Genomic DNA, 26,003 nt, shown 5'->3' with positions numbered 1-26,003 from the left:
TAATTTTTAAAACTAATTTAAGACCATCACTGGAACGGGGTGGAGTGGGTTGGTGAGTTGGTCGCTATTTACCTACCAGGAGTACAGACAGGTGCGGCCAGCTGTTTTTTTCCTAAAGCCTACAAGCTACTACTACCTTCCAGAAAGTTGCTGTGCGGTGTTAACAAAGCGTCTGTTCGGCCGTGCGGTGCGGCCCACGTTTGTGACTAGCAACCGTAAAATTTTTGGGAAAGCCGTGCGGTGCGGCTTGCTTGAGGACCACACCATCAGGCTAGAACACCTTAATTTAATTTTTTTTAATAATATAAAATTATTGTTTTTAATTTTGTTTCCAAATTGATTGAATATTTTGTTACTTTCCTCAATTATTTTTTTTTTAAGAGATAGGTAGCATGTTACCAGTTTCGTTTATTTCATTTAGAAATAAATTTAGCTGAAAATATGAATCAACTAAAATTCAATTCAACTAGAATTCGAACTCGGGATCTCGGGTATCAACCATCAAATTCTTTACCACTTGTGCTAGAGACGGCCGGTGTTACCTTCCTCAATTGTCAAACCCTGTCCGCGCCTTCTGATTGCGAATGGTGTATCACGTGAGCCCAAAGATCTGCTGGTGGTGGGCCCCGAGGCCCAACAGAAGAAGCACCCGAAAGTGGCTCGGCGCGACGTAACGGGCCACGACCGTTCGATTCAAACGAGGCGGGCGCCCACCCGGTCGGTCGCGCCATCTCGACCGTCCATTCACGCCTCCGAAACCAACGGTCGTGATCTGCGCTGCTCTTAGAGAGCATCGATGATCGCTCCCCAACTCCCGCCGACCCGTGCGTGCACAAATAGAAATGCGTCTCTCTCTCCCTTTCCTCGCCGTCTCCGTCCCCTCCAACAAGCTCCGCGAATCCTCTTTTTAGGTACTATTTGGCCTCTTTTTGTTCTTTTTTTCTTTTCTGTGATTTAGGGTTTAAGATTTGGATTATGATCGTGGTGTGCGGAAGCTCCGCTTCATTTTGACCTCCATTATGGTTGGATCTTTGTGGATCTTGATGCGTCCATTGCGAAAGTAGTGGTCGATTATATACGATCGGTTTCGCGATCTGTGGATGCGATAAAGTTAGTTGAAGGATCCGGGAGGAACAGTTTTGAATTGTAGTTCTTATTTTTCTTGGAGCTGTTTGCGGGTGTTGAGTTGTTCATATGTGGGTTTCGATTTGGAAGTTGTGTGTGAGATTTCTCAGAGAATCGTTTCTGTGCGTGCGATCGATTGAGAGAAGTGATAATATTGAAGTTTTTGTTCAGTGTGAATGGCAATTGCTCGTAGTTTTTTTTTTTCGTATCAGGAAATACAACTGTGAAAAGAAACTCAATCTTAGGATGGTTCGAATTAGTACTTTCCGCTGCAATAGAAGATGCAGATTCTACATATTCTAGAGATTCATATGATATCGGCTTTGGCATTGCTCAGTTCACGTAAAAGAGGTTTCGGCTGTGGTGTTGTTTGGTTTCATGTTGAAAAGGGTCTCGGCTTTGACATTGTTTAGTTTCACAAAGAAAAGGTCTTGGCTTTGGCATGGTTTGGTTCCACATAAAAGAGGCCTCGGCTTTGTCGTTATTTGATTCTACGTGAAAGAAGCCTGGAAAGAGTTATGGCTGAAAAGAAGCTTCCGAGTATTTGGTTCCTCGTAATATACTCTTCATTGAAGAACAATTCTATGTAAAGTCCTTTTCATTGAAGAACAAGTCTATGTATTTCAGGGAGAACACCCATTCTTGTTTTCTGGATTGTTTTTTTTTTCCGTGGAAAACAAAAATTAATCTGCCTTACCCTCACTCTCTGTCTCCTTGTCTTGCAAATAAAATATGTATGCCCTGCAAATTGTTTTCACTTTACACCAAATCAAATGCCAATAAATGTAAATCTTCTTTGCCATGAAATGCTCTTTATTTATGGTATTTGTTTTCAAAGGTTTTACGTGGAACTGTACCACCTAGCAACTTAATTTTCCCTGTGTAGCCAAATATCACCCTCGAAACCCTTTAACCTTTATGTTGTTTACTGTGAATTACTTCTTGTTGTTCTTGTTTCTGATTTCCCATGTTAAGTAATGAAGTTCAAGCCTTTTGTTTGCTTGTATCTTGATTAATTAATGGTTTCCTATTCTGATTAACTACTTGAGAGGCCTTTTAGGATACTTTGAACTACCCGAATTATTAGCTGGTTACTTGAGTGCCCAGGCTGTATCTAGGATTTTTTGGGTCTTTCAGCCTTGCATCCTACTGGTGTCCAAACAACCTTAATCTTCTTTTAGTCGTGACTACAAAAATATTGCGTCATTAATTCTTTGTGTTTTACTTGTGAAGAGCAACTAAGAGGACATTTTGAGAAGATATGTAATATTTGAATGTAGCTTTCTACTTTCTTGCTATCCTAGCATTATGAGAGTTTGATATACACTTGCATATAAAATTTGATCACATGTGATATTCAGGTACTTGATACTTTATAATCTTTCCATATCCTGACTATGTTTCTTACAATATAAAAAGTTCCCACGTGCTTATGGTTATATCCTATAGTAATTGAGAAAATGGACTAGATCTGTTGACGGCTTGCTTGGTCAGTGATGTTGGCTTAAATGGGCCAGCATCCTGCCTTGTGGCGGGAGGCCATGTTGGGCCGAGTAATGTTCGAAATGGCGTGAGGCCATGTGGGCCGAATCATGTTCGAAGTGGCGTGAGACTGGTTGGACCGAGTCACAATCGAGACACGTGGGCGCTGTATCTGTACGCTTTAAGTGAATTGGTTGCATATTTCTAACAGTACGAGCTTTTGGGATTAATGGTTAGCGCCAACGATCCGACAAGTGAGACTTTGTGCTCATTTAGCTGAGAAATCTGATTTTGTTTTGACCTATTGTACATCAATCAAATCAGTTGCACAGTGTCTGATGGAATTGTCATCTGTTCCGTGTGTGAGAAATATTTGGCATCTATCTACAATTAGTTCTGCATGCAAGTACTGTAGTTCATGACGATATACAAAGCTAAGTTTCATTACTTTTTTTTTGCTTCTTTAAGAGATTAATCCTAGAGGTTTTTTTAAGTTTATCTGTTGGCGTTTTGCTTTGTTGTTTGACCATCTCTTTCCTCTCTTGTCTTGTATGTTTTTTGTGTGAACGTTAGGTCATTTTCTGTGATTTACTTCACACTGTACAATGGCATCCACAGCACTCACATCTGTTTCCATCAGCTCCGTCAATGCTCAAGTTGGACTGGGGGCAAAATCAAAGCCCTTGGGCTTAAAACTTAGCAGCCCAAAATCCTTTTCTAGTTTCAGTGGTCTAAAAGCAGCATCTTCAATTAACATCGAAGCAGAGTCGTCCTTTTTAGCCAAAGAGAGTAATGGCGCTCTCCAAGCATCAATTGTTCCAAAGATCTCGCCAAAGACGAGTTTCAGAAATCAGTTCCAGCCCAGAGCTTCAACTTTCAAAGTGGCAATCCTTGGTGCAGCTGGTGGGATCGGGCAACCCTTAGCTCTTTTAGTCAAAATGTCTCCGCTCGTCTCAGCCTTGCACCTCTACGATATTGCAAATGTGAAAGGAGTCGCCGCTGACCTCAGCCACTGCAACACCCCTTCCCAAGTCTTGGATTTCACTGGTCAATTGGAATTAGCCAACTGTCTCAAGGGCGTGGATGTGGTGGTCATTCCTGCAGGCGTCCCCAGAAAGCCAGGCATGACCCGCGATGATCTATTCAATGTAAATGCCAACATTGTGAAGACATTAGTCGAGGCAGTTGCAGATAACTGTCCCGACGCATTTATCCTCATTATCAGCAACCCAGTCAATTCGACTGTGCCAATAGCTGCGGAAGTGCTTAAGCAGAAGGGCGTATACAACCCTAAGAAGCTCTTTGGCGTTACGACTCTTGATGTTGTTAGGGCTAACACTTTCGTTGCACAGAGGAAGAATCTCAGGCTCATTGATGTGGACGTCCCTGTTGTTGGCGGCCATGCCGGAATCACAATCTTGCCCTTGTTATCGAAGACCAGGCCATTGGTGACATTCAGTCAGGGAGAGGTTGAAGAGCTAACTGTGAGGATACAAAATGCTGGGACAGAGGTGGTGGAGGCAAAGGCAGGTGCGGGATCCGCTACGCTTTCGATGGCCTATGCTGCAGCCCGGTTTCTGGAGTCGTCGCTTAGGGCATTGGATGGAGATGGGGATGTGTACGAATGTTCGTATGTTCAATCCGATCTGACCGAGCTGCCGTTCTTTGCTTCGAGGGTGAAGCTTGGGAGGAAAGGAGTGGAAGCTATCATATCTGCCGATCTCGAGGGGTTAACGGAGTATGAATCGCAGATGCTTGAAGCATTGAAGCCGGAGTTGAAGGCGAGTATTGAGAAAGGAGTGGCTTTTGTGCAGAAAAAGCAAGCAGAAGCGGCTGCACCTGCTTAAGATAGAAGTCGCCACCCATTGGGAGGATTTTGCACGGGAAAGAATAAGAATGAGCTGCTAAACTCTTTTTGCAGCTTGAAAGGTTTTTTCGATATCGGTTCTTTTTGGACTTTTTTTTTTCTCCCTTTTAACTTTCAGATCGGTCTTTTCAATCTAGGAAGGTGCGCTTATGACGCGCTATAGAAAACGCTGACAAAGACCATGAATGCCTGAGTGATTTTGGAGGCATGTTTTCAGAAAACATTTGAGTCCTGTTGTAATGTTTCGAACTTTACTAATAACTATTTGGTTGATGATTTGTTGGAAAAGAAGAGAAATAGTGAAATACTTAGCGAGGCCGAGCCATGTGCTGCATAAAATGCTTCCTCTGTCTCCAGCAAATGCAGAAATCTTTTCAGAAAAGGTAATGCCAGGAAATTTACGTTTGAATTATTACCTTCTAACCAAAATTTTTATTGGTTGGAATGTTATATTTTCTGTGCGCACGACGCAATCAATCAGTTATTTGATCGCGCCATTTGTTTCTGCTTTCGCAAATTTAACTCTGACAGAAGCAGAAATTACACGTTCATATTTTACACGCGGATACAAATATTAAATGGATGTTAAATTTTACGATCATATTTGATTGAGATGGATATGAATATGAATCAGATTTATCAACGTCTCTCTTAACCAGTTATTCTCAGTTTATTTCCATCACAATTATTTGAACTCATGATATGGACAAGTCCAAAGATTTCTCCCTCAATTTTGGCCCACATGTTAGAACATTGTCAATTACGAATCAAATGGACGGATATAATGCTTCCACATGTACGATATCAGCCGACGTGTGATGACTTCTTTTGTGCTTTATATTTATCTGATCTCTGTAGCAGCAGCACAAGAGAAAATGACCTTCACAAACAAGTGTCTATCATAAACCCCACAAATGAGCCTTGCAAGTACCCCAACCACATTTACCAAGCTCTCTCTGTAAATCAAGAGAGTTCTGGATCGAGAGTTCTGGATCCTGCGAGAACGAAAATAAGACGACTAAGGAAAGCGCCGACGAAGAACTGATGATGAACCTGCTGGAAGCATCGCATTTCTCTGTCGAAAATTTTGGACCAAACAAGTTTCAATGTCAAAACAAAAAATTCAATGTTCCACAATCTTCTGTGCAATACACCGTCGTGAACTGATCCATTGAATTGTTGGGACTATTTAAACAACAAGTCTTGTGCATTCCCTCCAAACCAAAAAAAGTGTCACAGCTCTGAAAAAAGCCCACAAACTGATCAAGAATAGAGTACTGAACAATTCCAATTCATTAAAGGAGAAATGTCTCCTGCATCTTTGTCTCTCACAACAAGCCACCTCCCAATCTTTAAGGCTCAAGAAATTTGCAAAGAAAACCATACCAAGACCTCAGTTAGAGGTGATGCTCCAGTCCATAAGCTCTCTTCTTCAGAAGCCAAACTCAGCAGGAGGAAGCTTCTGAAAACAGCTGGATTGGGGCTTCTCGGGTCCGGCATTTTAACCATCCGACCGGCGAGAGCGGAACCGGAAAGCCCCTTGGATGTGACTTCAAACAGGTTGTCGTACTCGCGGTTCCTGGAGTACTTAAATGAAGGTGCAGTAAAGAAGGTGGATCTTTTCGAGAATGGAACCGTCGCCATTGCGGAGATATCAAATCCGGTCTTGAACAGAATCCAGAGGGTCAAAGTGCAGCTTCCCGGGCTACCGCCGGAGTTGCTGCGGAAGCTGAGAGAGAAGGATGTGGATTTCGCGGCCCATCCGTTGGAACCGAATGTAGGACTCATGTTCCTCGAGTTTCTCAACAACTTCGCGTTCCCGCTCCTGTTACTTGGATCACTTTTTCTGAGAAATTCGTATTTGAACAATCCGGGAGGACCCAATTTGCCTTTCGGCCTTGGAAGGTATGCTTTTCTTGTATTCTGATTTCGTCTCATTTTTTTTTAAAGCTGAATTGGAATCCTATCGGAGTAATCGGTTGTTAACTGTTAGATATAAATTGTCGTAGATAGAACAAGTTAAATAAATAGAAGTCATCATACTTTCTCTTCAATCTAAGATAGTTTTCGACATACCAATTGGCATGTACAATTCTAGAGCAGGTCTAAAGCCAAGTTTGAGATGGAGCCAAATACCGGAGTAACATTCGATGATGTAGCTGGAGTTGATGAAGCAAAGCAAGATTTCCAGGAAATTGTCGAATTCTTGAAGTCACCAGAAAAGTTTGCAGCGGTTGGAGCGCGGATTCCTAAGGGTGTACTACTCGTTGGCCCGCCCGGTACCGGTAAAACATTGCTGGCTAAAGCCATAGCTGGTGAGGCGGGGGTTCCTTTCTTCTCCATATCAGGTTCAGAGTTCATCGAGATGTTTGTCGGGGTGGGGGCCTCGAGAGTAAGAGATCTGTTCAACAAGGCCAAGGCGAACTCTCCGTGCTTGGTGTTTATTGATGAGATAGATGCGGTCGGGCGGCAGAGAGGAACGGGTATCGGCGGAGGGAATGATGAGAGAGAACAAACATTGAATCAGTTGCTAACAGAAATGGATGGTTTTAGTGGGGACAGTGGAGTGATTGTTCTTGCCGCCACGAACAGACCGGAGATTTTAGATTCGGCTCTGCTGCGACCGGGAAGGTTCGATCGACAGGTAAAATAGCTTTTGTTTTCTGTCAATTAAACATGTAAGTTCTGATAATCTTGATCATTCCTCTTCTTTCTTTTTTTTTTTTCTTTTCCTTAGTTATACTTTACTGTCAAATAAACAGCTCAATTTATCAGTAATTATTATCAGAATCAGTATAGAGGGATGAGGAGGATGTTCAAACTTCAAAGGGTTTTGGAAGTTTGAAAAGTACCTTACAACTTTTTCTGCCTTTTGGTCTCTCTGTCAGGTAACTGTCGGATTGCCGGATGTGCGAGGAAGGGAAGAGATTCTGAAGGTGCACAGCAGAAACAAGAAGCTCGATAAGGATGTTTCCCTCAGCTTAGTGGCCATGAGAACGCCAGGATTCAGCGGCGCTGACCTCGCAAACCTGATGAATGAAGCAGCCATACTTGCTGGAAGAAGAGGCAAAGACAGAATAACGGTGAAAGAGATTGACGATTCGATCGACCGAATCGTGGCTGGGCTGGAAGGAACCAAGATGACAGAGGGAAAGAACAAAATACTTGTGGCTTATCATGAGATTGGGCATGCGATTTGCGCGTAAGTTTTCAATCAATAAGAAACCATAGAGTCACACAGATATTTCTCACATATAATGTTTTACATATCTAAATTGCCTTACTAAGATTGTTGCTTGTATACAGGACCCTCACTCCTGGGCATGATCCAGTGCAGAAGGTTACATTGATTCCGCGAGGACAAGCGCGCGGCCTTACTTGGTTCCTACCGGGTGAAGATCCAACACTAGTTTCGAAGCAACAAATCTTTGCAAGAATAGTTGGAGGCCTAGGTGGCCGAGCAGCAGAAGAAGTAATATTCGGTGAACCAGAGGTCACCACTGGTGCAGCTGGAGATCTGCAGCAGATAACTCAGATAGCTAGACAGGTAAAAGAAAAGGTCTAAAATGAAGGGGTGATTCCGCAGCTTAAGATATATATGAACTTTTGTATGTTGAATTTTTTAGGGATAATAGGTTTAGATGTGATTAATTTCTACATTCGAAGAAAATTCGACGTCTGTAAATCTATCATTTATCTAACTTTTCTTTGTCCGAACAGATGGTCACAATGTTTGGAATGTCCGAACTCGGACCATGGGCGCTGATAGAACCGGCAGCTCAAAGCAGCGATGTGGTGTTAAGAATGCTAGCTAGGAATTCAATGTCCGAAAAGCTTGCAGAAGATATCGACAAGTCGGTGAAAGCTATTGTCGACAAAGCTTATGAGATTGCAAAGAATCACATTAGGAACAACCGAGCGGTTATCGACCTGCTTGTTGAGGTGTTGATAGAGAAGGAAACTCTCTCAGGAGACGAGTTCAGAGCAATACTATCTGAGTACACTGATATAATGCAAGGGAAGCGAGATGCGAAACCTGCACAGCAACTTGTTGCAGCTTAAGTAGACCTGTTAGTACACTGTATGCTTCTTGCGTAAAGCGCACATATGTAAAGTTACAGATTTTTATATGTGAATCTTTGATTTTCATTTATCTGAATCTAGATTTCTGAATTCTAGCTAGATGTCGAACCCAAGAAATGCTATCATGTTCTGAGAAAATCAGTTAAGAGGCTGCATATCTTTTGTAACCATGAGTAAACAAAAATTTTACTCATCTGATATAACAGGCTCATAAATCTTTCAGTTAAGATCCAAGCCAGTAATTTTGAAACAGATGCAGCAACGTCTTGAGCGATAGCGCCCTGAACGATACAAACCAGGGAATGTTACCCGATAAATGTTGAAGGTGCTGATCGAACCACGACATCAAAAAAAGGGTTTAGCATAGCTTTGGATTGGTTTCGATACGATGTTACCTAAAAGCTTGATCTACTAGAAACACTGAGATTCATTTACAGCTGTAAACTAAAAGATAGTTCACTTACAACTCAACCTACATGTAATTATATAGATAGCACAAAACAAACCCAAAACTACAAAGATTAAAGGCATGCATGGTTAATAGCTAGGCTCCTTAGTCATTTTCTATGTCCTTTTCTTTTGTCAGTGGATGTACTCATGGTCTCCTTCAAAGCAGTAGCTAGAAGCAGAAGCAGCTGCAGTGTTAATTTTGGCTTCCCTCAAGAGCCATAAGCCTCCTTTTCTTGTAATTGGCCTTGAAACAGGCTTGTCTCAACCTCTTAGTCTTTTCCTCCATTTGTATAAATGGCTTTTCCTCCATTAATTTCCTCTCTTGCTCCAGTATCTCTATTGCACTCCTCAATTGTGCCTCCCCTGCTTCTCCATCCTCCCTTCCCAGTTCCTGCAGTAATTGCAATAATAATCAAAACTAAACAAATTAATATGCTGAGCAGATTTTAACCATACACGTATGTCGCGACACGATCTATATGTCTAGATTAGTTTCTGAACTTTTACATACGTTACACTTTAGTTTCTGATGGTTTGCAAATATAATTTTTCTTCTAAATATCATTTTATATCTGTAAACTACTCGCATATTTCTATTTAATACAGAAAAAGTATTTATACCATAGGAGCGATTCACACTTTATACCATTGAAAACGGTTTGTTTTGTAACCTGTTCATTTTTGGGAATTTGGAACACAATTAGTTATTCCATAACACTCATTAGGGTCAATGGTCAACCATAAAAATCACAAACACAGATAATACATGAATGGTTTAATTGACTAGGTTAATTCCAAGAACTATGCATTAATTAACCAAGCCAACCAGCAAAAATAAAAAGGTACAGAAACCCCTCAACTATAGGCCCTTCTGAAATTGCCCTTGTTAACCAATTTTTTTTTTATGGAGACCCCTAATTTTTTAGCAAATAAAACCAGACAATTCAACTGTCTAATTAATAGAATTATTAAATTTAGTTTTAAGTACAAAAACTCAACTAATAAAAATTAGAAGTTTATGATAAAAAAATTAACAGGGTGAATTTAGAACGAACTAAGGTTGAGTGGTATATACCATTTTACAAATAATAAAACATGAGAAGTTTGATGATTGGCACTCGAGGTTTGAAGTTCGAAGACTAAATACTTCACATTTCACAAATAATATCTGATTTGTTTATTTTTTTAGAAATAAATTTAGCTGTGAAACAGCTAGTTTTGAACTTTAGATCTCGAATACCAACTGTAGAGTCTTTTGCTACTTACGCTATGAACGGTCAGTGTTTCGGGCTAAGTTGAATATTTCTAAAAGTATATACAGTTCTCTCTCCCCCTTTGGAATAAAAAAAGAAAAGAAAAGAAAAGAAAAGAAAACATAAGTGAGAGAGGGAGAGATCGAGATCGAGTACTAGACCTGAACATTTTTTATTAGGGTTTGCAAACTCTTCATCTTGCGGTGGGGCCACCTGGGGATTCCCAACTCCCTGCACTTCTTCTTCAGCAAAGTGAGACCCACGTTGAGCTCCTTCGCGGCTTGTGTTATGGGCATGTAGAAGTAACGCGACACCTCCTCGAACGTTATCATCCTCTCTTCTCTGCTACCGCTACTATTACTACTATTACTACTACTACTACTACTACTACTACTACTACTACTACGACTAGGAACATTAGTAATCGTAGTACTCCTGATCATACTCTGATCCCCCTCCCTCGTCATCTTGGCCTCTTCGTTGCTCTCCTCAACGCACGCCAAAGGCTCCTTATTCTTGCTCTCCTTCCGATCACTTACTCCCTTGATCTCATCCCAAAAACCAACGCTCTCCCCATCAAACAAGTCGCCGAACTCACCTGCACGCACCGTACGTAAATATTTACAGATCTTATCTGAACTATAGTACACTTTGATATTTCCTTCAGCGGTACAGATCGATGCTGCTAAGTTTAGATAGTATATTATATTGGAGATGTTGTTTAAGTTCTAACCTTGGAACAAATCTTGGGCAGGGAAGAACGGCTCAGAAATGTAGCTGTGAGCCAGTGGAGTTGCATAAAGCACTGGTTCTTCGACTGGGTAGTCGTGATATGGCCAGTTCCAAATTGGTAACGCACTACAAAAGTGGTGCAAACAGGAAAACAAACAAAAATTACACCAAAAGCAATATATATATATATATATATATATATATATATATATATATATATATATATATATATATATATATATATATATATATGCGCTTAATTACAACATATGTAAAACACACTTACGCACCAAGGCCACAACATATCTTACCTAAGATCTTGTTGCTCATATCCTACATCCCCAACCTCATGGCTAAACCAGTTTCCATATATGTTCTCCATCTCTCTCTCTCTTACTCACACAAACACAAACTCAATGAGAGAGAGAGAGAGAGAGAGAGATGAGTGTGGGGTGGGGGAAAGATGATTATGTTCTTTTTGCATGGAAAATAACAGCCATGCAAAAGGGAGGGGGCGGGGATTTAATGGAGGAGGGAGTGGATTGGGAGTTATAAAAATCATTCATTGGTGGGATATGATGCATGGTAATTAAATGTTGCACCATGGATTAATCAATTCAATCTCGAGGTGGGCGCTAGTAAAAAAAACGGTCACTCATACGTACCCTATCACCTCTCTCCTTGTGATTTCAATTAGATTTTCTTAATTAATATAATCTTAAGGAATAAAAAAAGGAAAATCTTTTTCATTCTTTTCATATTTTCTGTTAACTCGGGAACAGTGGTATTTTAATTTTACTCTGATCCCCATGTATGCCCCTTATTACAGATGCTTAGATTCTTCGACATAAATTAAGTTGATATTTCCGTACAGATGAAAAATAAAATATGTACATGTTCTTCTTCTTCTTTTTTTTTTGGTTTAATCGTATCAACCCTTTTTTCAAAAAGCCCTTTTCACATATTTTTTATTTAAGTTATTACAGGAAATAATTAAATTAAAATTTTTATTAAATTTAAGGGGTCAGTCATTAAGTATTTTAATTTACTTGCTACAAAATGAAAATGTAAATTCGATAGAATCATTGAGGTATTTGATAACATTTTTAGTTTATTCGACTCAAATTACTCTACTTTAAAAATAAAAAATTAAAAAGGATTGACAAAGAAAGAGTCATTTCAAAATGACCAATTGTTGAGGGGCCTCCCTACATTTTATCCAATGCTTGTGGTTATGATAGAGAACCGTTACAAATAAATGATGGACGTGTGATGGGTGCAATTGAAATGGCAGCGCGCACGATATAAATATTAATTATATTATATATATAAATATTACACACGTAGGTTTCATAATTAATGTAGTTAATTAATTAATTAATTATATAATTAGAATCTAAAGAGCGGCATGTAAATAGTAATTAAGTTAGTGATTAAGTTATAGTTTAAATTTTAATGTCTCATGATAGTTGGTGTTGCACGTTAAAACTATAATGATTAATACGAATGGATTAGAAGAGCTTATTATGGTGTACAAATTTTTCATCTAAATGAAAATTGTAAGTGGCTTAAATTGAATTTTCATATTGATTTTGAAAGTAGAAAGATAACATTGCTGTTCAACTACATGTCTCAGTCGAGCTCTACATCTCTTATAAATCTGTTACAACTTTCAATCAGCGAATAAATTTCGCGAGAAAGGGGATGAGTAGTATCCCCCGAAACAAACAAATGAACAATGTTATGCACCTCGATCCAACTGTACCCTGGCTGCTTCACAACCCCGCACTTTTCCATCTTTTCCCTCACCTCGCCTGCGCTTTCCCATCTTCCTTCGTCTACATGCAAATTGTGTAACAATACGTAAGGCGCAGAGCTCTCTGGTTCGATTTCCACCAATGCCTCAGCAGCCACCTGGGCCAGCGGCGCGTTATTGTGAACCCTGCAGGCCCCAAGAAACGCCCCCCACACTGCCCGGTCCGGGGAGATCGCCATGCCGCCGATTACCTGCATCGCTTCCTCGAGCTGCCCGTGTCGACCGATTAGGTCGACGAGCGAAGCATAGTGTTCGACTTGAGGCTCAATTCCAAACTCATGAACCATGGAATCAAACACTCTCTTCCCCTCGGCCACTAACCCTGCGTGGCCGCACGAATTGAGAAGCGAAATGAAGGTAATGTGGGTCGGCCTCATGTTCATCTTTTTCATCCTCTCGAAGAGATCAAGAGCTTCCTGAGCGTGCCCGTGGTGGGCATAACCGCCGATCATCGCATTCCAAGACACGACATCTCGACACGTTTCCATCGAATCGAATATAGCCTTCGCATCCATCAAAATCCCACATCTCGAATACATTGTGATGAGGGAGTTACTAATCGGAATATCGGGTACGAACGTCTTTGTAACAAGCTGATGGATTTGGCTCCCTAGGTGCAGCATCGCGAGCCCTGCACAAGCGCCGAGAACCGACGATAAAGTATGCCGATCCGGCTTCTCATTGAGCTTACCTTGCATGTTGGAGAAGAGCACCAATGCTCCCTCATAGTCTCCATTCTGCTCATACCCCGATATCATCGCATTCCAGGAAATGAGGCTTCTGTTAGGCATGTTGTCGAATAATTCCCGTGCACGTGCTATGTCTCCTTTCTGAGTAAACCCACATATCATTAAATTCCATGATATAGCATCACGGTGCGGCATTTGATTGAAAAGATACTCCGCATGTTCCATCTCCATTGCCTGTATATAACCCGAGATCATGGTGTTCCAGGATACCAAGTCTCTCGTAGGCATTTCATCAAACAGAATCCTAGCTGATTGAAGGTCGTTCGCCTTTACGTAACACATGATCATAGAATTCCATGACACCACATTCCTTTCAAATATCCTTTCGCCGCACTTTTCCTCTTGCGAATTGTTCATCGGAATCATGTCGAACAACCTCCTCGCATTGCCAACCCTGCCACTCCGGCCGTAGCCAGCGATCAAAGTGTTATAAGCATCGACTGCTCCCTCGATCTCACTCACATTGTGAGTACTTAGTAAGATCTTCTCCGCCTCCTCCGATCTACCGTTCCGAATAAGCCCCGAAACCAAAGCGCTCAACGACGCCGCATCTCTCTCGGGCATTCTCTCGAACATCTTGACAGCTCTTCTCACCTCGCCTGCACCAAGAAACCCCGTGATCATGGTGTTCCACGAAACGGCGTTTCTCTGGGGCATTTCATCAAACAGCCTCATTGCATCGTCCAACCTCCCGTTCCGCGCGTACGCGCCGACCATCGTGTTCCACGACACGACGTCCCGCTGCGGCATCCGATCGAAGAGGCGGTGCCCCTCCGCGAGCTCGCCGGGGTCGAGGGAGAGGGCGTAGCCCGAGAGCACGGAGTTCCAGGAGACGACGTCTCGTTGGGGCATTCGGTCGAACAGGTGGCGCGCCTCGGCGAGCTCGCGGCGGCGGGCGTAGGCGGCGACCATGGAGTTCCAGGTCACGACGTTGCGCGCGGGTAGCGCGTCGAAGAGGCGGCGCGCAGCTGCGTCGTCGTCGGCGGCGGCGGCGGCGGCGGCGGAGCGGCGGGGGCGGCGAGTGGGAGCGGCGGGGCTCGCGCGGCGCGCACCGAGTCGGGCCAAGAACTCGCGTAATCTTGGCATGGGTCGGGAGGCGAAATTGATCGGACCCAACTTTTATCAGGACCGGGTTCGGGTTAGGATTCGGTTGAGTCAATCATGATTTGACCGCGTCACGTCCTGCGTTCAGGGAATCCGTCCCAAATCAAAGCGTGTATCCACGAGCCAAGGCTTGTTTGGTTCACCTACTCGGCGACAGCCCTGCACTCGAGTTCGCTTGAACTTGCGACTTCGATCAGAAACTCAAGAAGCAGAAGCAATTCGTGGCGATCTCTTGAGTTTCGCACGTTCCAAATCACGAAAGTGTCAAATTCCGCCAAACTTTTAGTTGAAGTGCTCTGCTTCATTATAAACAAACACGTCCTAAAGTAAAATTATGTTTATATTTTATACTAATAACTCTAACGCAAGTGATATTACTTAAGATTTCAAGTTCGAAATCTACTTATTTTACATTTTCAATCAAATTTACTTCAAAAAAGAAAGTGAATTAGGCATATAGCATGTTAAAGATGCGTGTTTTGTAAGATTATCAGATAATTATCCTAAGATTTTCGAACAAGAATATCATTGGGCAAAAGAGGTGTATGATGCATGAATTCCACTTCAGATGTGTATTTGGTGCAAACACAAAAAGGGCCATTTCCAGTGATTCTTGTGGCTCCAAGCGTGCCCAAAATTCGTGAAGTAATAAAGTAGTTGGTTCCACCTTTCTTTAGAAAGGTGTGGTACAAGAATTGTCTACAAATTAAGTGTCCAAACCATTAAAAAAACAGTGAAAGGATCACACTATGTACAAAAGCCCACGTAAGAGATTGTGCGCAATAGAGTAATAAAGCTGCTTTCATATAGAAAAAGTATGTTTCTATATTGCTCCACTTTTATTATCATTATTATTATTTTTACTTGATACAGTAAATTACGTAATTTGTAAATAAAAGTAGAGTAAAATTATCACCACAATTTTTTTTCTAGATACATTTGGTAGAAATTAACCCCACAAACATATACAGATATATTTTTTTTATTTTTTGGTAGAATAAGAAAAATTATATTCAACTAAATCAAGAGGTTCGCGCAATGCTTTATTATTTATGAAATAAATAAAATATTTTTTATCATACTTTTTTACTGTATGCAACGTCCTTGACCCTGCAAACCCCTGAATAAACCTTAGGAAAAACAAAACCAGAATATATATCAAACCAACTTTGCTCCAACCTACCAACATTAATACAATCAAATGCTGTGATTAACAGCTTCTGATTTGTGACATATATGTTAAATTTAATTTGTGCTCACAACATGATCTCCCCATCTTAATTTGGTGTGCAATTTGCGGAGAAGCACTACATTAATATATAAATATATATACAACCTGTTTCACAGGCTTTGTATGATCTGCTTCAGTGAAGAGTAAGTTCCTACAGTTGCAACCATCAAGCCAATCCCAATTATAACTACGCAAATTGCTAACTCAATTCCCAACCTTTTAGATGATTTAAAGATCTTGATGTAGCATAAACACGGCAACAACATTGTAGCAGTGCTGCTCAAAAACGATCCCGTAAGCGCGACTATGTATGCGAAAAACGGCACGGCTAACGCCACGACGACGGTGCTGATCACCAATATGGTTCGTACCAGGAAGCTGAAGCACCGAACTTTCGATACTTGGAACCAATCTTCGAAGGCCTCCGCGATCGGCGTGACCAACAAAGCGTACTTCGTGAGAGGATTGATTAGAGTCGTGTAGATCGCGATCTTCGAGCTTATTTTCCCGGAAGGGAGATTAAGCGTCACCTGGGATTTTAAGCTTTGGCCATACATCATGTATCCGAAAATCGCCATTAGTCCGTAGTTGACAGTGCAAAGAGCAAAGCAGATGTATAAAACCTGCATGTACATATAGGGGAACAAAAGAACCAATTTATGTCGAATAATAATAGCAAGTATAATTAAAAAAATTTTAATTTATTCATATGGTTAATTTTACTACTAGCTAGAACTTGAATATAGTGAATTACTATCCATTGAAACGTAGACATGAATTAAGGACTTAATATAACCAATTTATAAGAGACATAAAAAACAACAATTAATGAAGCTCTTTTACCTACCAACAAAACGAATTATTGTTAATTTCTTTTATCTTATGATCTACAACAAAATTAATTAATTAATCACACACCAAAACCATATTTCATGTGTAACACTACCTGCGAAATAAATAATCAGTATAAAAGCTTAAGCTATAAGAGAATGATGCCTTAATATTTATATTCAACATGTAGTTACTTACTTTCGAGAACTTGGTCCTATCTTTCATGGAGGTGTACACGGTAGGAAAGACGGAATGGCCGCTGAAGCAGAAGGCGTATAAGCTCATGGCGATCGGAATTCCACCCCAATTCACCGCCACCCCTTTCTCGCGAAACCCGACACCGTCAACCGCCCCGGCCCAGAACACGGAGCCAACGAGGACCAGCGAGGCCAAGACCCCGCCGAGCGCGACGTAGGCGAGCATGCTCATGCTCCGAAGCCACGTTGTGGGCAAAACTACCAGGCTGGCAATCAGCACAAACCCTTGCTTCCCTCCAATCCTTAGTCCACGCAGATGGAACTCGGTCTTCGGAAACAGCTTCTCCAGATTATCACCTTCCAGTATCAAGAAGTCGACCGCGACGAGATAGAGCTCCATGTACATGAACAGCGCAACCACGAGTCTTCCTCGGCGGCCGAAAGCGAGCGCGCCGATGTCGGGGTAGGTCTCCACGAGCGAATTCGAGTCCATGCAACGTCGGAGGAGAATTCCAGTATAGCAGCAGATTACTGCTATTAGCAGCAGAAGTATCATACTAATCCATCCTCCTTGAGATAATGCGTAAGGTATGGATAGTATTCCAACACCTGAGAAATAATGTATAATATATGGATATAGGTATATGAGTACATAGATTCGAGCGTTACATGTGATGGATAACAGGTTCTACAGTCTCAGCATGTGGGAATGGTTCTCATAAAATTTTTGTTTGGAGAATGTAATTATTATATGAGAAGGGAATTAAGAGAGAGCACCTGAGAGGGCATTGACTCCATTGAAGCAAGTTCTGAAAAAGGTTGTGCCAGATTTGGAGACACTAGAATGGGTCTCCATCTTTGGCCACCCTTGTATCTTAATTTGGAGAAGTGAGGTTCATGCATTTGGGGGAGGGGGTATTAAATGGAGGAAGAGGTTGAATCCTACTTCTACAAGTAGCTCTCACCATAGCCTGCTTTTGGAGCTAGTGATGGTGATTAGACACCCATTCAAGAATAAATCTTCTTTTCTGAAATGGAAGAAATAAAATGCAAAAGCTGGAGTGGACAGAGTTGAAAATTGCAAAAAAAAAAGAAGAAAAAGATAAGGCCAATATGTTGTGTCGTATATAGTTACCGACTTTAAGAACTAGATTACTGTACTATTAATCGCACCAAATCATTAATACTATTAAATTTTCGATCCTTTGATGAAGGAATATCCGGTTAATTAAGATGATAGTTATCCCATAGACCTAATTGGTAGAAATAGTCAAAGGAATAGACCTAACGGCGAAAAATTTGGCAACATCAAGCGCTTAGTGCTATTGATAGTATAACAGCCAGAGTCCCTATTTTAAAAAATACATTTTTCAGATCGCACATGCTTTTAATCCTTGCATTGTGGTAATTGTCAGAGGCCACCACGCATTCACCTCCTTTCCTGATCTCCACAACCTTCTCCTTGTAATGTCTTTTTCGTTTAAAGAACAATGTTGAAGTTACGACGCTTAAAGTACGAACTGTCACTACAACAAAAATGGTCTATAGCGACACTTTTAAATATAGATACATGTCAAAAAAGTGCTGCTAGCTAAAATTACCGACACTTTTAAAAAGTGTTGCTATATGTGGAATCGCTAGGTATATAGTGACAGTTAAAGAGTGTCGCGATAACCTAAAAGAGTGCTGCTAATTTACCAACACTTATTTAACCATTTAGCAACCGCCGAAACTCTATCTCGTTGGCTGCGGTGGGCGGAGGAGAACGACAGGAAAAGCTCTTCGTCTAGAATTTCAGTTGATTGAGTGAATAGAGAAGAAAAGATGACAATTAATTTTTCTTTTTTTTTTTCTTTTCTGTTTGTAATCGGGCCAAATGGACTGAGTGTGGTGGGTTGAGTAGAGTAATCTTTTATTTTTGGTTGGATTGGGCTTTATATTTAGGTATTAGTAGATGTTTTTTTAAGTTTTAGTATAAATAAGACACTTACTCAAAAGTGTCCCAAACATGTGTCCCTATAACCTAATTCTGTTGTTACATGTAATCCTATTCCTAGGGTTTATACATATACAATCCTTTAATTTTTAGATTTTAATATTGGAAAAAAGAATGATATGATTAGTAAGAAAAGATTCATGCTGTAAGATTAGAACTAAAAGTTGGTTGTAGATCGAGTATGTTCTCTTCTTTTAAACCTCTATAGTGTAATATTATCTGGGAAAAACAATTTAATCGAAGTGGTGAGATCCTACATAATATATAGGTATAATAGTGGGCCTCTATATATTGGAAAAATTAAATTGCATATGAAATTGTAAAAGAGTAGCCCGAACTAAATCTGGGTCTCGTTGATCAGTTTTGTGACCATAAATTTCGAGCAAATTGAAGTTTGTCTTATTGAGTTGCATCAATTTTTTCGACCAATTTGATCACTTAATCCAAATAACTAAAAATTATATACGAGAAAAAGAAAAAAAGTAGAAAATTTATTAGCCAGCGATGTTGTGTACGTACATCGATCTGATCTTATCTTTGAAGTAGGATCTCTTTTTGGATTTAGAATCATATAGCTATTAGTCTCTTTCCAGTTAGATATCAGTTATTTTCTTACTATAAAAAGTATTTTTGATTTGATCTCAAAAGCTTGCTTGCTCCTCATAGTTTATAGTAGGGTGGATATTGCTGCAATAAAGACCTCTAGTTAGTGCTTTAAATTAGAGCAAGAGATGCGTTTGCTTGAGTTAACCTGACCTATTTACCAATCCAAGAGCAAGAAGATGAAGGGACAATTTTTTTTTTTTNCTGCCCGCTTCGTTTATTTCATTTAGAAATAAACTTAGCTGAAAATATGAATCAATTAGAATTCGAACATGGATCTCAGGTACCAACCACCAAGCCCTTTGCCATTTGCTTTAGAGACGGTCGGTATGAAGGGACAAAAATTGAGAAGGATATCTATTAACTTATATTAATCTCCTTATCTACTATTCACTTGTCATATTCGCCTCAATTTTGGTAGGCGTGGGACCCAACTGTCGGTGTTTCATCTATGTTTGCTTAGACATGGGACCCATCTGTCGGTTTCCTGCTCTTTTGTTGAACCGGTTTTCCTTTCCACCCTTGAACCGGCGTGGTTCCATTGTCGTCGCTTCATTTCTACCGTGCGCTCCTTCGGAGTTTCCATTAACACTGTCTCGATCCCGTCTATTGCTCTTCCCGCCACTTTGATCCTATCTATTACTCCCTCCGCTGCTTCGATCCTGTCAATTGCGCCTCCTTACCGATTAAAAAAAGGTGGATATGGTTTATAATTGCTTCTGCTTTGTTCGCCGCCTTAGTTTTATTTTCCTGTTCCTTACGAAAAGTTGTTTCATACCATTTTCCTTACATGCCGGAGCAGTTTCGCCTATACTATCATGATCATCTGTTCCCTCTATGCTATCACGATCATCTGCTCCGGTGTCTCTGATTCGTCTGGTTTCACTAATTCCACTAGTTTTATATTACTGTAGTTTATTTATTCAACTCTATACATTTTTTTTTCCCCCTAAAAGCTGGTTCGATTTTTATCCTGCACGCTGACGTGATTTTCTTGATTCTTTTTGCAAAATTTAGTATTTGAATAATGAAAAATATATAGTACCCTCCAATATAATATACTATAAGCAAGAGAGTTAGTAGATATAATAAAAATAGACTATAGTGATATTTATTAGCCGCACCGCGCATGTCACTATCCTGACATTAAAATTAATTAGCATAGGAATGTTCACACAGAGACCAGAAGGACATTTCACAGCATTTGCTCTGTACAAATGTAGATAAAAGGATTTTTAATTTCTTAGAGATCACAAGCATATAAAGGTATGCTTTCTAACTATTTTCAGACCAAAAAGTTATGCTTTCTAGTGAGCCAATGTTCTTCAAAATGCATTACTGCCTTTTGCATACTGCCTTTTGCGATGATCTCAAGCCCTGTCGCGCCAATAAGAATCTCTTTAAATCGATAACGCCTTTGTCCTTTCTTAGAGCCAATTTGGCAAAGTTAAATTCTGCTTTTCGAAAAAGCAGCGTAAATAACTTTTGGTCAAAATCCTCCCAGTAACTATCCATTGTAATTAAGGAGTCGGTGCTTTTGATACTCATAAGCTCATTTTTGTTGTAGTACAAGCCTCACATTTCTCAAATGTTCTTTAAACATAGTAAGTTATTTCACAAAGCCAAACCAAATACACACAAAATATCTTTGTGCATTAATTAAATCCCAGCCTATTGCCCGGGTACATTTTTTCTCCAACAAAAGAGAGACGTTTGTCAATCAATTAGTGCATAATAAAGACGGAAGGAATATTTGAAAAAAAAAAAAATTAGAAAGCACTCTATTAAGTTTTTTATATTATAGCAAGACTTGGAGTCAAAAGAGACATCATAAGATCACATTGAACTAATGTGTGCAGCACTAAAACCGGTTTAAAAACAACCATTTTGAGACTTCCTTTTTTTGGTGGGAAACTCTATTGAGGTGTCATTGCACTGCAATTAATGGGTGGACAAAGTGGTGAGATCACAATTTATCCGTACGCCCATTTTCATTATTATTATAAGCAAGATAGGAAGGAGAAGAAATTGAAAAGGCCATAATTTGGCACTCAAAAGATACCTGAGAAACCATTATTGTAAAGATGTTCCTTTAGTGGTGATAAAGTTTGTACCAAAGTTCTCATAACTATGATGTCCATCATCGCCTTCTTTTGCTGCACTTTACTGATTCCCTGCGATTTTATATTCTGATTGCAGTCCCGCAGCAGCCTCCACCACTTCAACTTGGCGTGTACAAATCGATAACTAGCACAGGCCAGAATTTGCATGGTCGCCTATAAAAAGATAACGAGTTAAAAGAAAGAAAACGATACTGCATGCATCTGCTATCAGCTGTCATTAGAAAAGTTTAATTTCAAACACAACAGGAAAAAAAAGGCGATGTGAAATAATTGATCTCGAAATCGCTTGCAGTTCAGGTAGGGCTCGAGTTACGCTAACAGCTCAGATGGGTCGAGCTTGAGCTCGACTCATCTGATAACCCAGCTAGCTCAAACTCAGCTTGTTAGCTCGGTGAGACAGAAAGTGAGCTCTAAACTGCATACATAGCACAATACATCGATATTTACAAATGCATGCATGACTAATGGGACTTCTTCAAAATTTAAAAGAGAAAAAGAAAATTAGAAATTACAAAAAGAAATGTAAATTGAACCTTTTTGGGTGAGCCCAAGCCTGGCTTGTTTAGCTTATCAAGCATCAAAATACTAGCTCAAGCTTGGCTCATTTGAGTGTGCTCGAGCAGAGCTCGAGTGCAAATTTGACACCCTACAAGCAAATTACTGCAAGTGACTACCTTGCAGATATTCCGATGAATGTATCGGTGATGCACTTATTTGAATAAATGATCAGTGCCATTTGCTGATGAAAGGTAAAAACAACTGCCAAATCAAACCCAATGAAAATGTGCTTATATGCAGAAAGAAGAAACAAATGAAACAATCGTCACGGAGGGTGAACTAAAAATTGAGAAGCTGATGCCAGAAGCAGGAGATAAAATTCAGTTAAGGCAAAAAGCCATGCGAGCAAACATCTTTGTCGAAGAAGTATTTTACCTGGAAAAGCAATCCTCGCAATCCACTCCCCAACATTGTTACAGGGCCTGCTATCCACCATCATCTATAGAAATACCCAGCAATAATAACTAAGCAAATCAATGCTATTCTTAAGTATTCAAGATATATGTATGTACATTCCAACAGAGCTGCTTATGTAATTTTCTGCTATTACTAATAACATCTGTCACTTTAATAAAGCAAAAGTGCTTAGTTGTAGTACAAAGGGAAAAATCAAACTCTGCTTTTGTCTGCTCCTTCTATAGAAATTTGCACAAACAAGGACAGTAGGAGTATGCAACAATGGTTCAAACGCACAGAATAGTCACTGTAATCTTAGTTGTAGTCAAGAGAGCACTCATAATCATCTCCTTCACGGCCTTTTTCAAAGCCTCTACTGGAGAAACTATCATCCTCGCTTCCTCCATTCAGAAAAGGGTGTAGCTCCTTCTCATCATGCTGTACCCTGCCACTTATTTCCAGGCATAAACCCTTGGCTAATCTTGTGCTCTTTTTTCCTTTAGCTGATTTCTTCAATGACCCTGTATCAACAAACATTGGCAGGACTCTAACAGTAGGGTTAGGCTTTATCCTGTTCAATTCTCTTTCTTCAGGCGGTCTTAGAATACTATACTCTGATTCCAATTCGGAGGCCTCATCCTTGTTCAAAATTACCTGCAAGAAAAGATTCCTTGTCATCAGCATGCGCTGTGAGAGAGAACAATACTGCTTAGCGTACACATTTTTGGTTGATTTTACCACATTATGGGCTATGATTTTCTAAAGAGAAGTCACTTTTTAAACCCCAGCTTACTACCTCTTAGCTTTTCCAAATGCCCTAATTCATACTCGGCCGATGCCACTACATTGTGCCTAAGGCATGTATACATAGCACGGCCCAAGAAGGGACATCAAGATAATGCTAGATAACAAATATAATTCTGCAATTCAAGGTACTCAAACTTTTGAGTCACTTCCAAATTTTTTCTCAAGGCCCAATTAAATGAGGTTACTAAGCAAGATATGTGGTAGCAAAAATATGAATACAGGTCTTTACACTGCTTTGATGACTTCAAATTGAAAAGATTCAACAGGTGAATTTGCACCTAATTGATCAACAACTGATCTAAAAATTAAGTTTACAAAAGGTACAGTTGAACAAATGTTAGATAAAAAGTTAGATAAATTACCTTGCGCCCGACCAAATCGAATGTAACTATAACTTTTCCTTTTTGTGCATTAGCTGCTTCTTCAATTTCCTGTTGCTTTTTCTTTAGAGTTGCCTTCTCCTAGAGGAGGGAAAGAAGAAAAAAAAAAAAAAGGCATCAGAGAAATGCCCTGCAGCATTAAGCAATTGATAAGAATCATTCACTAAACGACTAAGATGATAAAAGTTCCAGCTTTATTCAAAATTATCAAAAGAAACTTTCTCTAGATTGACACTGAAAAAGTAGACGAACTGACGGACTAAATCCAAAAAAGTAAACAACAGCCTGTATCTTAACACTAAGATAATAATATTAGAGTTAAATCAGGTATCACAAGGATCAAAAGAACAAGAAGCTTGAGGATTGACCAGCAGCTATTAAGTTAATTTAGACATGTGAAAAGAACACATACCTCTGGAGATAGCCAGCTGTTTCCTTCGATTTCATAATAGTCACTTTGGTCGTCAATAACTTTGGTTCGTGCTGCGGAGTTCCTGTCATACTCCACAAGCCTCCTTGCATATGCTTCAGCCACAGCTTCTGCCTCTGAGAGAGGAACAGTGACGTCACTTAGGCCAGCATACGTACTGCCCTCCCTCAACACAAGCGCACCGCAGAAACTGCACGGACCCTCCCCTTCTTGCTCGCACACTATCTTGCCGCAGGATAAACAATTGCTCACGAGCTTGTGCCGGCGAGCTTGGCACGAACAGGGCTTTCCCTGTTGGAAAACCACAGACCCCTTCGCCGCCTCAGCGAGAGAGATGGCCTTCCCGCCTTTTTTCTTCTTGGAATTAATTTGGCTTCCCTCTGATTGACTCTTGGTGTTCTGAGTCTCAGATGACTTGGCATCCTTTTGTCTCGTCTCTTTTGCACTTCTTGCTTGTTTCTTTGTTGTCACAGAATTACCGTCCGCAGGTGGTTTAACGTACGCTTGCAATTGAGATGTTTGTGCATCTCCATTGCTATTGGAGGAATCTGCATGGCCCCTCCTCCGCAGGTATTCTTGAATCACATCCTTACCAGCTTCGACGCCGATGATATTCTACATCATGAATGTGTCAATTTTCAGAGAAGAATAGGTCCCTAAACTCTCGTTTTCTTTTTCCTTTTTTAGGTTACACTTAATTTTAGACAGGTTTTGTTATATTTAAAAATTTGAGCGAACAAAGTTACTAAAAATACAACAAGCAACGCAATGTTCTATCTAAAATAGTATATAAATCTTTTGAGGGCATGTTTAGATGCCTGAAGACCTCATTTGGTGCCTCTCTCTCTTTTGTTTACTCAAGAGCCTTTACTAGAAAAGGTATGCGAGGAGTATGATTAAATGTCTACGACGGCACAGTAAACGGCACCTGTAAGTGAAATGCATTATTCTGAAGAATCACTGAGTATCAGGAACTCGCAATGGAGTGGACATAAAAACAAACACCTAACACGCAGCACAAGTCATTCTAACATCCAAAACATGCCCTAAAAGTTGCAGCATTACCCGACTAAAATCAAATAATACTATAGCTTGGGTTGTTGCAAAGAGGGAAAATGCGAAGAACCCTAAAAATAAATTAGTTGCCGATCCATAATTCTAAGGTAAAGTAGAATTACCCTACGTAACAATGATGATAGAAATTAAAGCAAAAACTATGGAAGAATTAAGGATGAGCAGGAGACGAGGCCCACCCTGAGGTAATCGGCGGCGTCGAGGGGAGGGGCGAGCTCGCAGAAGGAGACGAGGCCGGATATGAGATCGGCGTCCAAATCCAAGCCCTCCTCGATCTTGCCGCTTAGCTCTCGCAACGCCTTCTCCAACCATTCCCCCGACGAACCCATCCCTAATAAATAAATCTCTCTCTCTCTCTCTCTCTCTGATCGGAGGGGGCGTATACGACCCAAGACCTAAGTTGGAGCTTCGGTTCGGGTGAGTCGGTGGGGAGAAATGGACCCGGTGTATCCGAATGGCTCATACACCGCACTCAAAATTTAAGTCTCTCTTTTTCTTTTTTTCGAAATAAGACAAATCACAAATAAGTACCAGCATATTACTGACTTAAATAAAATCGCTTATCAAATCCGTGTGGCGCTCGTTTTTCTCTACGAAGTGAACAAGTCTACCTCTCTTCTCGCCGGTCTGGACCTACTCGTCCTAAAATTAATATGGGAGAGAGAGAATTTGAGGAATGCTCTTGGTATTGTATTTTTTTTTTTTTTTTTTTTTAT

The 26,003-nt window shown here is 40.4% G+C and overlaps 5 protein-coding genes across 5 annotated transcripts; 2 read left to right on the top strand and 3 right to left on the bottom strand.

Annotated features, from left to right (window-relative positions):
- Positions 493 to 4,765, top strand: LOC109711612 (malate dehydrogenase, chloroplastic). The gene is made up of 2 exons (XM_020234752.1): positions 493 to 911; positions 3,181 to 4,765. Exon 2 carries the CDS (start codon positions 3,213 to 3,215, stop codon positions 4,452 to 4,454), a length of 1,242 nt encoding a protein of 413 aa, XP_020090341.1. The 5' UTR covers positions 493 to 911; positions 3,181 to 3,212; the 3' UTR covers positions 4,455 to 4,765.
- Positions 5,617 to 8,656, top strand: LOC109711611 (ATP-dependent zinc metalloprotease FTSH 6, chloroplastic). Its single transcript, XM_020234751.1, has 5 exons — positions 5,617 to 6,379; positions 6,578 to 7,118; positions 7,363 to 7,676; positions 7,781 to 8,021; positions 8,195 to 8,656. The coding sequence occupies exons 1-5, from the start codon at positions 5,781 to 5,783 to the stop codon at positions 8,534 to 8,536; spliced, it is 2,037 nt and encodes a 678-aa protein (XP_020090340.1). The 5' UTR covers positions 5,617 to 5,780; the 3' UTR covers positions 8,537 to 8,656.
- On the bottom strand, positions 12,564 to 14,550 carry LOC109712138 (pentatricopeptide repeat-containing protein At1g62260, mitochondrial; the record flags this gene model as incomplete). Its single annotated transcript, XM_020235563.1, has 1 exon — positions 12,564 to 14,550. A coding segment is annotated over one exon (1,926 nt), but the record flags the coding sequence as incomplete, so codon positions are not given.
- Positions 15,704 to 17,873, bottom strand: LOC109711316 (vacuolar amino acid transporter 1-like). The gene is made up of 3 exons (XM_020234292.1): positions 17,698 to 17,873; positions 16,922 to 17,529; positions 15,704 to 16,515 (listed from the first exon to the last, which is right to left on the bottom strand). Exons 1-3 carry the CDS (start codon positions 17,774 to 17,776, stop codon positions 16,003 to 16,005), a joined length of 1,200 nt encoding a protein of 399 aa, XP_020089881.1. The 5' UTR covers positions 17,777 to 17,873; the 3' UTR covers positions 15,704 to 16,002.
- LOC109712068 (uncharacterized protein C1A6.01c) lies at positions 22,722 to 25,670 on the bottom strand. Its single transcript, XM_020235494.1, has 4 exons — positions 25,467 to 25,670; positions 24,196 to 24,828; positions 23,766 to 23,864; positions 22,722 to 23,250 (listed from the first exon to the last, which is right to left on the bottom strand). The coding sequence occupies exons 1-4, from the start codon at positions 25,614 to 25,616 to the stop codon at positions 22,912 to 22,914; spliced, it is 1,221 nt and encodes a 406-aa protein (XP_020091083.1). The 5' UTR covers positions 25,617 to 25,670; the 3' UTR covers positions 22,722 to 22,911.

The sequence above is a fragment of the Ananas comosus genome, linkage group 6 (assembly GCF_001540865.1).
Source record: "Ananas comosus cultivar F153 linkage group 6, ASM154086v1, whole genome shotgun sequence".
Lineage (NCBI taxonomy): Eukaryota > Viridiplantae > Streptophyta > Magnoliopsida > Poales > Bromeliaceae > Ananas > Ananas comosus.
This window is presented reverse-complemented; position numbering and strand designations above follow the sequence as displayed.